Source organism: Scardinius erythrophthalmus, assembly GCF_964197995.2.
Source record: "Scardinius erythrophthalmus genome assembly, chromosome: 20".
NCBI lineage: Eukaryota > Metazoa > Chordata > Actinopteri > Cypriniformes > Leuciscidae > Scardinius > Scardinius erythrophthalmus.
The window spans coordinates 8,191,380-8,207,894 of NC_138240.1; the positions used below are offsets into that span (position 1 = coordinate 8,191,380).

The following is a 16,515-nucleotide window of genomic DNA, read 5'->3' on the forward strand; positions in this document are numbered from 1 at the left end:
CATGAGATGTTCTTTAATTCATTTCTATGACATTTCGTAAAAGGTTTTGTGTCATCATTTGGTGTCAGCAATGGTGCGAGGAGCCTCTTGGAATTGCTCCGTTTATTATTGCTTGAAATTTTTTCAGGGTATTTTCTTTTCTGTTGTGTTTGACTTCAGGGAAGAGGACAAAAATATTTTCGACTACTGTCGAGAGAACAACATCGAACATGTCAGCAAGGCCATCAGCTCCAAGAAAGTGGACGTGAACACAAGGGACGAAGAGGTTGGCTTTTTCTTATATTTATACATTTTATAAATGTAGTTATGTTTTTTATAAATTGATACATTTTTTAAATACTAAAAATTAAGCATTTAACAGCATATTAGACTGAATTCTGAAGGATCATGTGACACTGAAGACTGGAGTATTTATGCTGAAAATTCAGCTTCTCCATCACAGGAATAAATTACATTTAAAAAAAAAAATAGAATAGAAAATGGTTATTTTAATTTGTAATAATATTTCACAATATTACTGTTTTACTGTATTTTTGATCAAATAAATGCAGCCTTGGTGAACATAAAAGACTTCTTTCAATAACATTTTTACATTTTTTTATTTTATTTATTTACACGAGTAGTGAACTTTAAGGGAAATTCCCTGTTCAGTGTGTAGGGACCTTGTGAACCGCACCCTACTCTCTCTCTCTATCCATGTAAAGAGATCAGTCCTCGGTATTTCCCACACGGCTAAAACTCCAAAGGTCACTGGATGCACCATTCATCCTCTCATCCCATTTTTATTCATACATCAACGTGACCAACTGGCCCGTTTCATTTCTTTCAGCACTCCAATTCTGAAAGTGGGGAACCAGTTGGCTGAGCATCAGGTCGGCCAGATGGCAGCCTTTGTCAGTCCACCATTGTTCGTCTCGCTAGTGCAGTTCAACAGATGAACCAATAGAGGGCACTGGTGAATTGAAATCTGGTGTGTAGACTTTCAGGCCCAACCACACTGATTTACATGGGGATGTGAATTAGAGAAGAAAACTGGTGGAATATTTTAAATTATAATATTTATTATAATCAATACGCTTTTTTGTTGTAGCTGTGGCATAGTCTATGTCTGTAGTGTGTGCAGGTGTGTGTTTGAATCAGGCTTCCTTTCTCGATCCATTTCTTTTTCTCATGCAATGAATAACTTTCATGTAATTATATATATCTCAAATGTAAATTTATGTCCCTGTTACACTTAATTTTCCTGGTTAAAAAAAAACATTACATAAAAGGAGAGACCCAATACAATTCTATTTTGTATTTTTAAACTAACTATGGAATGTTCTATTTAAAAAATCAAGTATACATTTCATCAAGTTAGTTTTTTACATTTATTCCAAAATAATAACTAAAGTCAGAAACAATTGAAACATTTACATATTATTTGTGAACTAATATTCAGCTTTTCTTTTTAATAGTCAACTTATTTTCAGCAGTCATAAAGTGTATACATTGGTCATAGACACGAAGTGTAATTTCCCCAAGCTGATTGCTCACTAAAACCCCCCACAGTCATCATGTTTTCAGCCCATTTCAAGTTTGATTTTGACATGACATAAAGCTGTCATATTGTCAAGTGGCTGAGTTGTTTACTTAATTTTAAAGCCACACTATGCAGTGTCTGTTTTTCTCAAACAGCGACCCCTAGAGTCGCTGTGGAGTACTTGTATTTAACATTACTGTCGTAAATACGACTCACGCAGAGCCGTCTCTGCACTCTTCCGACCGCACTTTCTTCTCATGTGTTGTTGATGTATGTGACGTCGTGCCGTAAAGCAAGTCGTGATTCTCGCGAGATTTGGCGGGGCGCCACTCTCAAAGTTGCATTGCTGGTTTTGCCAGCGGCGTCCCCCCCGCTTTGCTATCGGGATGATTCGCCCTATTATGAGTTCGTTTACCATCGAAATGATTTCGAAGCTGTTATATTAAGGTACAAATCCTGCATAGTGTGCCTTTAATTAGTCTTCCCATTAACCCATCATTGTCTTCATTCAAGCTGCACACGAAAACAAGAGGCGGGATTTATTGCATGAACCAATCATATCCGATCATATACAATCATATCGAAGTGGAGGCATTGCCTCCTCTCATGTGACTTTCCCCTCATTCATTCTCAATTACCCCCCCATCAAACTCTCCACTCACTTTGGGGGTCTGTTAAAACTCAATGGGCTCAGGGGAGGCAAGATTCCCACTGTAACTTTACCTGTGGATGTCGCTTGTGGACAGTTTTTACTTTATAAAAACGTGACTTTAAAACTTTTTAATGTCACATTTTGTAATATTTGTGTTGTTTTATTTTTGTAATATCGATTATTTTCTCATCCAGTTTTTTTTGAGGAGACACTGCCTCCCTTGGCTTGATTTTTCTGTGATCTCCACCGATGCTGTGCTACGTGTTCAAGGTCACACCCGTGAGAAACAAGGCCTTGCTTCTAGCCTGAAGCCCTAAACACACACTCTAACTCACTGCAGCATTAAGATGTGATGTACGCGGTACGCACTCTGCTCTGAACATAATGCCATTTGATGTTTTCAACGGAGGCTGTTGCCAGTGGTTTAATTTGGGCTGAGATGAGCTTCATAGCTGCCATTTGACCTCCTACAGGTCAGCCCGTCTCTGCAGGGGTCAAATACATTACCCTTAATGTACACGTGCAAGTGGGTGCGGGGCAGCGGGGAAATAATCTCTGTGATGATGACAATAGATCAGAATAAACTGGGAAACTTTGAGTTATTCAGGTGGGATGATAGTGGATTGTGAGCAGAGGGGTGCTGGGACCTGGGGGAAGTACCACACGCTTTACACTTCACTGCTGGAGAAAGGGTAGAATGGACTGCATAACCGTGGACACACGCGCACTGAAGGTGGACGTGATTATTCCGGTTTGTCTGTCTGTTTTTTTTTTTCAGTCTGAGAAACAGAAACTGATTAAATGCACTGACTGAAAAACTCCTTTGTCTTAAAAGTTTTTTTATATTGTTTAGATATTTGTGGGCCTTCACTTATAATAATGACAATAATAACGTTATTTATAAATCTAGGCTTCGATAGAAAATATTGTATTTGGACATGTACGGTGAGGTCCAAATGTTTGAGAAATTTTCATTTTATTTATCACTTCCTATTATATTATATTATATTATATTACATTATATTATATTATAATAGACATTGACTATCTTAAACTTAAACTGAGATAGTCAGTTTATTAGTGAGATTTGCTTATTTTCAATGTGGGTAATTTTTTTCCTCACATCATTGTTCTAATAATATATTAAGTAATGAAAAACAATGGTATTATAGAAATACCATTTTTTATGTAAGTATTCTCACTAGTGGTCTCAGTCTTTTGGCCCCCACTGCACAAATGTTAAACCATGATATTCTTGGAGTACCATGTATAAAACACGATGTAAACATGGATCATTCAATAGAACCACAGTATATTTCAAAGTACCATGATAATTTCCATCTCCTACCATCACCCGACCACCACATAGTGTTTTTGTAAAATAATTTATTTCTAAATCAGATAATGTTAAATGAAAACAACAGCATTCTAACCCATGCGTTTATATCTGAAAATATAAGCACAGTGAGGAGCTTTTCAGTGTTAATTTAAATGTTTTTCTGCCGCTTTGTTATGCTTTGCAATGGTGTTTCATGTTTTTTTCTTTCTTATTGTAATTGTGATGTCTTAAATGACCCCGTGTGTCTACACACGCCTCCAACAGGCACGAGCCCCTCCGCCTGAACAAAAGAGGGCCGGACTCATTTGTGCAAATGTCCCAAGAATTTCTTGCTTTCTTTTTCTCTCTCTGTTTGTGCTGGAGCTGCCCCATCAATTACAGGCAATTGAGCCGGCAGCTCTCCACCCTCTTTGGCAAGGACATTGTAAAGCAAGAGGTTTCCTATTCATCTGCGCTGAGCCCTGTTCAATGCACCGCCCCGCAGTAGAGTCCATGCCTGTCACACTTAATCCAGAGCTCTCACACGGGACAGGAAGGTGTAATCAGTGGGATTTCTAGATCTTGACGGTTTCTAGAGCTCTTCCGCTTAGATGGAAATTGAAGAAGAGGATGTAGGTTTTTCCATGTGTTGGCTATCTTTGCTGAAACTGTCAATGCAAGGATGATTATAGCACTTTCTTTATTATTCACATCAGTCAGAATTTCAAGAGATGAATGCCCTTGGTAAATATGCTTAAATAACAATGTATACACTACCATTCAAAAGTTAAGGGTCTGTAAGAAATATTATTACAATAAAAAAAATTTTAAAGTGTCATTTTATTCCTGTGATGCAAAGCTCAATTTTCAGCATCATTACTCCAGTCTTCAGTGTCACATGATCCTTCAGAAATCAATATGCTGATTTGCTGCTTAAGAAACACTTCTTATTACTATCAATATTGAGAAGAGGAGTACTTCTTAATATTGTAGTGGAATTTCTTTTTTGGGGATTCTACGATGAATAGAAAGTTCAAAAGAACAGTCTTTTGTAACATTATAAATGTCAATATAATGCTTTCTTGCTGAATAAAAGTATTAATTTCTTTAAAGAATTTTTTAATGACCTCAAACTAGCCTAATTTTTATTATAATCTTTATAACTCGCAATGTGACTTTTTGTTTTGCAATTGCAACTTAGTTTTTTGCAACTTTCACAATATGACTTTTCTTAATTTAAACTTTCTCTGACGATTAACTTTTTTTATTTTCTATAAGGCGGAAAGATGGTTCCATAGAAAGCACATCGTAATTGCACAGCTAAAATAAAAGTATATATGAAATAGTCAAATATGTAGCAGTTCTAGCTGTTGAAACCACTACAATTTTGGATGTTTTTGTCTAATGTAATTAAGTGTTTGATAAAGACTTAGTAGACATGATAAAGACAAAGTAGTGCAGCATTATGTATCAGATGGTAATATGGATATATACTATGGTACTAAATGATTACCATATTTATTTACACTATATAAGTTTTACCATGATTCAAATAATACCATGTCTAGAAGCAATGGTATTATCATGGTACCGTGATAATAGCACCATGATACTTTTTTTTTCTTTTATTCAAGCGCTGTGGATCCAGAGAATTGTTTGTCTTGGGAGGAGAGTGGGAGAAAAGAAAAATGTTTGGCTATATCTCTGATGAAAATTTGACAAACAGTCCAGGGGACACCCTCCGCTCCAAAAAAAAAGAAATCCTTGTGGTGTAAGGCTTCAGACCCCCTTCATAAATATCAATTTTAACATGCAGCAGTGGAGATCAATATAATTTCAGCCATGGAATACGACTTAAGGAGTTGGCTTTATCTAATTGGCCTTCACTGAAAAATGAACTCTGCAGGCTTGATAGGCACAAGCGGCTTCAGGCCTGGGGGGCGGCGCTGGTGATCAAGGGTCTACTCTCTTTTTGTCCCCAGAACCACATCAATCACCGCTAAAGAGTCTCCCGTCCCACTGCAATTTGTTTCTGGAGCGCCCAGGATCTTTCCCTCCCACAATGCCCTTCTCTCTCGCTTGCACGGTGGCCAGAGAAGAACTCATCCTGTCAGCACGTCATTATATAGTTGGGTCTAAAGGCTCTGAGTTATAAATTGTTGTGCATAATTTATTTTTTCTGGAGGAGAGAAATCTATTGTGAAGTTAACTTTATAGAGGTCCGCATAACAAAAGGGAATAAATGAATGTGTTAGGGGTGAAGAGGGATTCATCCATCTGAAGGAGTCGACCCATGGGTTGTGTGGTCTGCAGACACGTCTATGGTTTTGGGTTGCAGAGGTCCTTCGCAAATACGGGCTGTTATTGAATATTCTACACGCCTCTTGCCTGGTGCTCATTTTTATGCTCTGAATCAAAGCCAGAAAGAGAGTTTATTAAATAACTGTATCTAAATCAGAGTAAGGGATTGAATTATGGGATCGAACTGCATAGATTGACTAAAAGACGTATTATGCTTTGTCTGCAGCAAAACCGAACCGAAAAAGTTCAACTGTCTGCGCAGAGATTTTGCATTTGCATCCACCATGATTTTTTTCTTCTCTTTTATCGCAATAAATGTGTTTCATTTTTGTGTTTCAGGGCCGAGCTCTCCTGCACTGGGCGTGTGATAGGGGCCACAAAGACCTGGTGTCTCTACTCTTGCAGAATAACGCTGATATCAATAGCCAGGTGAGTCTGTAAACACACATAAAGACACTCTGGCTGATAAAGATGACTAGATCATTTTCATGTTATAGCTGATTACCGACGTGACAGCCAAAATGTATTTTGGCCATCAACAAACACAGACTGACAAAGGCGACTGCACAATGGATTGCTGTGAACTGTTGTCAAGTGGGTTTATGTTCAATAATATGGAATAAAACAAACAATATATTGAATTTTCAGACTGAGATTTAAATAATGTGAATAATTGATGGGCATGTCATGCAATTCATTTCTTTAAAATCTATTTAAAAATAAATTCTTTAAAAAAAAAAGTCCTAATATCGACCAATACTGGAACAAAATATGATGACAAATATATTAGGGAAATTAGGGATGTGATATTAGTTTTTTTAAATTTATTAATCATGCATGCTCATTTCCTATATGTTTACATTTAGATTACCTTTGCCGTCATCTACATTTTCTTTATAAGTTTATCTTTAAAAACACTAATAATTGCATTAAATGTAATCTTTAGTAAATCTCAAAATTAATATAAATTTTTCATAAATCTTTAATTTTTCACTGTACGTAATGTTTATCATGTGTATACCTAACTTCACTTGTATCATTTAAAATGTAAAAAAATTAAAATGTAATATTTTAGTTTTTAGTGTTTTTTTATATATACTGTATATATATATATATATATATATATATATTCCATTTAGTATACAATTTTGTGATAATGTATCCTTTTTTGAGATAGTATATAGATAGACAGATAGTACAGAAGAAATAACAGTGGGGGAAGAGGGGAATGGTGCCCACAATTCTATCGGTTCTGAACAGTATACAATTTTAATTAAGTCCATTTAACAGATGTATATCATAAACATGAAAATAATTATAAGCTTATCAGCCAGAATTGTATTATTGGTGCTTCCCTAGTGTATACACACGTAAGCATTAGCTGTGTTAATGCTAGCTTTACTTCTTGAGTTACTACTGGTATTATTTGTGGTTTCTTGGCAGTCAGTACACTCGTTCTGAGGTAAATATGTATAAAGTTAATTTATGAGCTGAATACTGTGGACTGACTTTTGTATAGAAGTATATATGTTACTTTTTGATCCCAGAGCTAAAAGATCTGAGAGAACAGTGAACTGGGAAGTCCTACTGCCATCCTCCATCCCTGAGATTAGCAGCGGCTGTACTTTAATAATTTAGGGATATGGTATCGGCGTATTCCGATGAGCGTTAAGCAACACACTGTAAGCAGGTAGCTGTGTTTAAAAAAAAAACAATACAGGTCATAATGGCAGATTTGGCTTTGTCTTAAGCTGGCTGAATACTGCATTGGGAAATTAATACGGTGAAGTACAGTTATGCGGTCACTGGCTTGATCTGATTCTCGCTAAGACAAATCAATTGGAAGTAATCAGCCAAATTGTTTGCATTATACAACCCATATAATCAGAGCATTTGCAAATGACTCTCTCTTTTTTTTTTGGTGGCGGTGGACCTTTATTGTGTGAGCAGAGAGCAAATGCTTGGCCTAGACGACAATCAATGCTCTTGTTTTGTTGTTTTTTAACAGGTACACTAATGTGAAATCCCCACTAGAGCTACAATAGAGAACATAACGTCATATTATATGAAATAGACATTTTATCACTGGCTCTGTATAGCATATATAATCATATAAAGTTGTTGTGTGCATAATAACACAGAATATGGTTACTGATTAATCAATTAAAAAGAAAAAGAATATATATATATATATATACATAGACACACTTAATCACCGGCCACTTTATTAGGTACACCTATTCAACTGTTCGTCAACGCAAATATCTAATCATCCAATCACATGGCAGCAACTCAATGCATATATGCATGTAGACATGGTCTAGAGTCTTGACGATCTGCTGAAGTTCAAACTGAGCATCAGAATGGAGAAGAAAGGTGATTTAAGTGACTTTGGACGTGGCATGGTTGTTGGCGCCAGGCAGGCTGATCTGAGTATTTTAGAAACGACTGTTCTACTGGGATTTTCACACACAACCACCTCTAGGGTTTACAGAGAATAGTCAGAAAAAAACTAAATATCCAGTGAGCGGCAGTTCTGTGGGCGAAAATGCCTTTTTGGTCAGAGGAGAATGGCCATACTGGTTCGAGCTTATAGAAAGCAACTCAAATAACCACTCTTTACAGACGAGGTCTGCAGAAGAGCATCTCTGAGGAATGTTTCCAGCACCCTTTTGAATCTATGCCAAATATATATATATATATATTTGGATCATAGGTGGTCCCCTTCCATGAATACAGCCATGTATAGTCTACAGATGTCCTTCAAAGTTCTGTGCTGGGTTACTGCACTGACCAGCAGAAGGTGAATATTGCTGGACGACAGCAGGAGAATTATTGAGGGCAGATTTATTAAGTAGCGTTCAGGTGGCATGAGAGAAAATATGGCCGTGTTAAATCATGCTACTGCTCCTGCCAAAATTATTATCCTATGTTAATACTTTCAGGAAGTGTGATTTGATAGCAATATAAAACTTAGTAGCCACTTATTAGGTTCAAGTGTGAGCCATGACTGCTTTTGAAAAGCACACGACGAAACCACAAATACCACAAAGTTTTGATGTATTTTCTTATTTATAATTTTTTCCAGGTACTTTGTTTGCACTGTGTTTACCAACTGACTTTGATTAAATAAAATCTAAGATCAAAGTTAACACATTATCTATGAAAAATATTACAATAGACCATCAGTGAATGATGCATCTGTCCTGTGATCCGATTTCAGCTTAGTGTTAAATAAAGATAAAAGTGGTTTATATTTTTAATTTGTTGATTGAAAAGGGGGGAGGGAAGGGGGAAAAATGCTATTATGTCTTCAATGAAAATTGTATTGAAATTAATCAGCTGATGGACATGGTGGTCGTGGGAGTGTGGTAGTTTGAATATCGTGGTGTTTCGGTGTAATCCTGGATCAAGAGAACCACAATAGGAGCAAAAAGTCCCCTTGTTCTCTCAGATTAGCTCATATGCCACCTGTCAACAGCCACCTGGACAACATCACAGCGACAAAAATATTTAGTTCTCTCTGCATAATTGAGCAGAACTGGGGCACGTGGGAGAGTTTGGGGGGACTCGTTTTTCCCGCGCATACAATGTAGTTCATGTGTGGCACAGTCAGTTGTGTACTGGTAAAGTCTGTGTCTTCATGCATCTGTTGTTTTCAATTGCATTGCAGAGGAAGTAGAACACAGTCAACTATGAAACCCAATCTGCGTGTGTGTTTGTTATTGTGTGCTTGTGAATATGTATAAGAGTCTATAGAGTATATGTGGTGTGATGCATCAAAAAAAATTCTCATTATAATCAAAGCTGTGAAAGCATCTGATTTGTTTTCGTCACAACATGCATTGCCTTTTTTATACATATGTGGTTGTTTTTGCGTGGTTCACTTCAGACATTCTAATAACTATATTTAACTCTGTAACTACATATCAACTAACTCTCATTAAACTATTAGTAGACTGTCTGCTTCATATCTACTAACTCTTTATTTTGATGCTTCCCAACAGACATTCTAATGACTATAAATGACTTTGCAATCACATTTCAACTTATTCTACGAACACTAGGGTGACCATACGTCCTGTTTAACCAGGACATGTCTGGCCATGATTTCGAGATCGCCCAAAATGCCCGGGATTCGGCTTTTGCTTTCTTCAGTCACCATTCATTATGTTTACATTATTACTTTATTTGCACTGACACGTACGTGCCAGCTTTGCAGGTCATGCATTCTGCTTCACATGGATCCTGATCGAGACGAAAACACAGGAATTTTCTAAGCAATGCTAAAACGCACATCAACCGATCACTAGCGTTCATGTAAACACTACATTCAGATTCACCAATCGGAATTAATTCAGTCCTACTTAATCAAAAGGTGTGCATGTAAACAAAATGAATGGTGACGAGAAAGCAAAAGCCGTATCCCGGATATTTTGGGTGATCTTGAAATCCCGGCCGGACATGTCCTGGAATATGGTCACCCTAACTAACACCAAACCTAAGTCTACTAGAGTCTACTAATAGTCTAATGAGAGTTAGTTGAAATATAGTTGCAAAGTTACTTACAGATAGTAGAATGTCTAAAATAGACCATCGAAATAAAGTGTAACCAAAATCTACTGACCCTAAACTTTTGATTCTACACATGTTGATGCAAGGATTTAAAAAATAAATAAAAAGGTTTTGCCATTCTAAGATAATCCATAAAAAGTTGAATTTGTAAGCAATAAAAGTTAGCAATACTCACAGCTGATTGGTCTGTGGACGTGTGCGTTCAAAGGTGACATGCAACTTTGACGTTACCAATGTAGACCGCTTCGCGCCGTGAAGCCTGATCTGATGAAGGATCCAGTTTTCTATTAATACCAAACAGAACGCAAACACCATTTATTAGAGATTTGATTCTAGGTGTTGGTCAAGCTCAACTCATTATTGCAATCATGCTAAATAGCCGAATCTTCAGTCTACAAATAGAAACAGTTCTGTTCTGTTAATGCATTCTTTATACATTCATTCAGGGGCTTTTGAAGTTATTTGCATGTTAAGCAATCTAACAAACAGTTTCAGTGGCATGATCAGAAATTAGAGCATGGAACTTAATGAGCTTAGCATCACAAAGCATGTTTTGAATCTCAACGGCCTGACTAATGAGCGCTTCTCTCAAACAAAGGAGCAGGCAAGCCATAACACTTTTGGTGAGACTTCAAGGAAAATATAAAACATTATGATAATCATTTTGTGTACTGTATATTTTTGCATTGCTTGGAAGGCAGCATTGTAGTGATATTGAGGATTCAGGTAAAGGATAAAATAAAATATTCATGCCCAAATATGAAACTTCTATGATGAATTCAGCTCGAATCGCACATTCCAATTATTGTTTTGCAGGTAATTTCAGCCTTTGACATATAACTGTGTAAAATGGCAATTTTAGTATGCTATCCGTTTTTGTTATAAACTTCATGGTTTTAATATATTAATTGCCATTTTAATATTAATTGCCATTAAAGTGAAATTATTGAACTTAAATATACGAGCTTCATAAAAATTATCATTCTAGAAGAAAATTTCAGATGGCATTTAGAGGTTTTTGCATCTGAACTCTTCATATGTAATATAATGTATTTCACCTAAGCATTCGGACACGGTTATGTCATCATAATTTATTTATACGTAACATGATTTTATTTATTGTGACCAAAGCCTAAAACCTAAGCATACTTAACTTTTATATCATTTTATATTATTGCTGCCTTAATTGTAATCACTTAATGCCATCCAGAAATGCAAGTATATATTTTTTGTAGTCCGCTTGTTTGCCAGTCAGATGGACTTTGTCTTGTGGACTTTTTTCAAATTTAGCTTGAGCTACTGTTTTTGTCTTTCTTTCTTTTTTTATATTGGTAATTCTCAGTTTTTCTGTCTTTCTCCTCCTTTCTTTGTGTGTATTCTTCTTCTGAAAACAACATGATCCGCCAGCAGTGGAGGGTGAATCCCAGAGCCGCTGTGTCTAATTAATCCACTCCCCTTCCTGCACGGCTGCGCTGGCCACACGCTCTCAGTCCATCAGATTGAAATTCATAACTTAATTGAGGTCAGAGCCTGGAGCCGAGAGAACAAAAGGCCCTGGCGAGGACCAGGTAGATCAATAGTGATAAATATCTGCCTGGGCTACTAGTAGTTCATGGTGAAGAATCGTTTGGGACGGAGAAAGGATGCTGTTTATTTACAGGTGATTTTGTGGTAATGGAGAGATGTTTGTTTGTTTGTTTGTGCCATAGATTGCAGTTTTAAGGGTTTGATTTGGTTTTACATAATGTCACCTGTTGCATCATTTTATTGTAAAATGATGCATATGTAGTTGGAAATCCTACACATTAAGTAGGTTTGAAAAAACGTCAGTGTTTGACTTCTCATTTTCAAGTTCTCGCTGCACACTTTCTTAATCCCAGCAACTGTTCAGAATTCCCTGTTGAGAACATTTTTACACATTCAGGTCCTTCTGCTGCTGCCACAGGTCCACTATAACAAATGGTTCCATCCTCCACGTCATAACAAATACCAGAGGCAATCTGTCATAAGATTGGCGAGGAGAGGCGTCCAATCGCCACCTGCATGAGAATGGGGCTCAATGGTGGGATGGTTTAGCCGGATGGGGGTGAAACACCTGAGAGTCACACACTTTTTCAGCTCAATCACTGGAGTTTTGCTTCTGATCTGAGGCTGGCTTTGCTATACAAATCGTAATTATTGTAGGGTAACATTTGAAGCTAAGAGAAGCAGTGCAGGGCAGTCAGTGATTTTGGTTTCTCTAGTTTTGATTGCTAGTTTGGCGCATGTTGTGAAGTCCAATTCATTTTAGAAAAAGCAATTTGTGAGTCATTGTTTAAGAATGCTTTTTGTTTTATATTTTGAAGTGAAACATGTTTTTATCACTGTTTTTCAAGTAGGTGAAATAGATTTAATCTAATTTTGGATCCAGCTTGACTCCCAGCATTCTCCCCTGTTCACACCTGGTATTAAGATGTATTTTGGTCGATCGGATCACAAGTAGACAAGGGAGACACATTCCCATTTACACCTTGTGTTTTAATCTCTTTTGTCCACTTTCAACCACTTTTGTCCTGATTTCTGCGAGGAGACGGTCTATGAGCGGGTAAATGTATGGGCTTTTTCAGATCTTTCGATCTAATGGACAAAATAAGCTCACGCAATTTACGGAGACGACGGAAAAAGAAACGGAGAGCAGCAGCTATCGTTCCTGCTCTGATAGCTGTAAGACCACGCTGAACGCTGCAAGTGTGTGTTAGAAATCAGGAATGCTGAGAGAACATTGTGCTCGGTACGTTTTTCGTCTTGAAACCAAACTTGGGTCTTCAGCCGACCAAGTTTAAATCCTGTCTGGCTAACGCGCTTCCCATAATGTTTACGCATAGGCCTTTTTCACGGAAGTTAGAGCGCACATCCGCTTCAGCGTTTGTTGTGTAAAGCGACTTCCGGTCGAAACAACAATGGCTGAAGCAAAATCGAGGTGTCATTGTAGCATCCCTCATTGCACAAATGACAACCATATTTGAGATTTAATGCTTTTCCAAGCGATGACTGTCTGACAAAGAAGTGGATGCATGCTATTTGACACGTAGTCCCGACGTTTAAGATCCCTAGTAGTAGCACGTTTGTTTGTAGCCGACGCTAATTACACTGCCGCTACTGGCAGTACTAAGTTTTTTTTTAATATAATATACTATAAGATTTATTTTTTGTTAATAGGCTATCTTCATTACCTAGAGATATAATTAAACAAAGTATTAAACAAGTTAAATTAAACAAGTAGTCTAGTCAAAACACATCTAACAGAACAATGTTTATTTTTTACATTGTGTTCTTATTATTTTTAGCGCAATTTTCCAACGGACAAAATTGCGATTGTTAACTCATGATTTCTGTTCTGTCTGTGCGCACCAATCTTGCACTTCTATCTCCTCCTCAACCAGACCACCTAGAGACTTCGGGTTTTCGGCATTATGTTAAGGAAGGTCTAATCTCGGGAACGCACAAAAAAAAAAAAAAAAAAAACATAAAAAGATTGACTATCTCTTAGTGTTGTGATCCCATGACGTCAGAAAATTGCGCTAAAACACTCACTGAGTTTTTATTACTTGTTTTTAATTAACGAAATGTCATTTTTCGTCTTTATAACAGAAGATACAATACAAAAATCTTCAAGATAGCCTACAGCCTACAATCTTCAAATGTATAACGGATTGTCACCTTATAAACAGTCCTTTGTGTGGTGGAATAAGCAATGCTAGGTTATATTGAAATATATGGTTAGCATCTTAATTTAAACTTTATTTTATTAGTTCATTAACTATGCCAACTCAACTAATGTAATGTAAAGAGCTGGATACTAATTACTAATTAAATAATGTCAACTATTAAATGTAGGCTATTGATAAGAGTTGCCATTGTTAGCGCGTCTGACTCTTTTTCACCGGAAGTTGCTTTACACAACAAACGCTGAACCGGATTTGCGTTCTAACTTACGTGAAAAAGGCCTATTAAGTCAGTAGGCGGAGAGTAGGCGTCTTTTGTGGCTGTTCGAACACATTCGACCACATGAGCATTTACACTGCGAAAGCAATCCGGTCGAATGCATTTAACTACCTCTGAAAGTGGTCGAAAGTTGACAAGCTCGAAACATTTTAGACCCCGTATTACACCTGTATTTTGATCCGATCGACCAAAATGCATCGTAATACCACATGTAAACAGGGCCTAAGCCGCTTTGAATAAAAGCATCTGGAAAATTCACAAATGTAAATATGTTTAGGAAAAAAACATAGTGTTGCTGTAAAGTACACCAGATCGGCTTGCAAGATGCCTTGCCCTTAAATCACACCATTCCGCACATATTTTTTGCAGCACCGACTGATTTGCATAATTCCTTTAGTGAATCATGTGCTAAAATGCAGAAAGCACGTTAAAATAAACGACGCTATCAGCGGGCTCAATTCATTCTCATCGAAGTGTTTCATTCCAGCCGGGGGCAGCTTAACTCCTCTGATGAAAAGCCTCTTCAGAACCATCTGTTTCTCCCTCTTCCTGCCGCCTTGCCACAATACGTACACTCAACAGTTTTCTTCCTGTTTTCAAACCATCCACATAAATTGTGAAGGACATTAAAGCTGTCCACAGCTGTGTGCTGAGAAAGAGGGAGAGAGAGATTGAGCATATTTCCCAGCAGGGGCAGAACTTGCCCTGTGGTTTATTAGTTTTCCCCCCACAGCTATTTAGCTGCGCCTGCAACATTGATTTTCATATTAGAGCGGTTTATGCATTTATTTATTTTATGTATTTCTTTTTGAACTGCTCTGATGATCCTAGACTTGCCCATGGTAATTCTCCGCCACTCTTGGCCCATGTGAAATTGCTTAATGGATCCTAAGACGTCCCCTGGGGTGGACACTGAGATGCAGACACAGACGAGAGGGGGGCGGAACTGAATTCCACGAATGTGTTTTGTTTTCATTTGCACTTCTTCTTAAATGCTCTGCGTTTACCCAAGGACTGTCAATGGGAAAAGAGAGTCACTAATTCAAAAAGAACAAAAACAAAACCCAGACAATGATTTAATGTGGTTGTAGGAAGGCGTGAGTGCTGGTTATGCAGCTGATTAGCATACGTACTCTGTTGTGCATTAGAGAGAAGAGAGGTGAACGCTGCTCTGCCTCGAGGATTGACTGTAAAAGAAAAAAAATCAATCAGTCGTGCTGCTACTAATCAATCTCCCTCTGAATATTACAGCCAACTTAAACAGCCCCGTTCTCCTTAATCGTTTCTTTGGAAACAATGTGTGTTTCTATATCTTTCCTGGTTTCTATTTCCCTTGATGGGTGTTTTCTTTTTACTGCTAAGGCACTGATTTAAGTCAGTGGTTAGAAAACTGCATGCAAATAATGTCAGTGTGCTTCTTCTCAATTAAGTGCATTTTTATTCACAGAAATAAGGATTTTGTAAAGTATTAGACCTAAGTCACCCTGTGGTAAAATCACTGCAACTGTAACCAATGTTGCAATAACTGCATACTTCAAATGTTTTATCCAAACTGAGTGATACAGTTGACATAAAATTATTCAACCCCCATTGCAAATCAGGTTTATTGGCAAAATTTACAGCCTTTCAGCTGTTTGCAATGAACAAATGTTTTAAGTGGTTCCCCAAATTTAACTGAAAATGCAACTTTCTCAAAATTATTCAGTCAGTTAATAGCAGCACAAATCTGCAAAACAGGTGTTGTCTCAAGTGCACCTGGTGCAACTAATCAAGGGCTTCATTAGTTGCACCAGGTTTGCTTGAGCTAGAACACATTAAATACCTGAACTTGCTTGGTTTGTTGAGGGTCATGTTTGACTGCATGTCAGAAACAAATATGGCTAAGGCCGGCCACACAATTGAAGATTTTAAGCCCTATTTTGAGCCCTAACCGATCGGGGGGGGGGGGGGGTGGCCTGATTCGATGCTTGTCGCAGTTGACTTTTTGTCCAAAAAATCCTCAAATGTGTGGTGTCATTTAGATTTTTTTACTGCTCCCGATCGCATCGGAGCCCGCATGATCCCAAATTGTAAATATCAATATGTTCTCACGACTCTAGATCAGGCTGCCTCTGACATGATAGCCAAACTTCACCAGATGTTGCGTGCTTCTATAGCTGAAAC

At 37.5% G+C, this 16,515-nt stretch overlaps 1 protein-coding gene across 1 annotated transcript in view; it reads left to right on the forward strand.

The window, feature by feature from the left end:
* The window catches only part of acbd6 (acyl-CoA binding domain containing 6), a 39,374-nt gene that overhangs the window by 10,574 nt on the left and 12,285 nt on the right, over positions 1-16,515 (forward strand). Inside the window, exons 5-6 of the mRNA XM_081349811.1 lie at positions 160-265; positions 6,133-6,222. Of these exons, the coding sequence (XP_081205937.1) occupies positions 160-265; positions 6,133-6,222 (196 nt within the window). The remainder of the gene's footprint in view (positions 1-159; positions 266-6,132; positions 6,223-16,515) is intronic.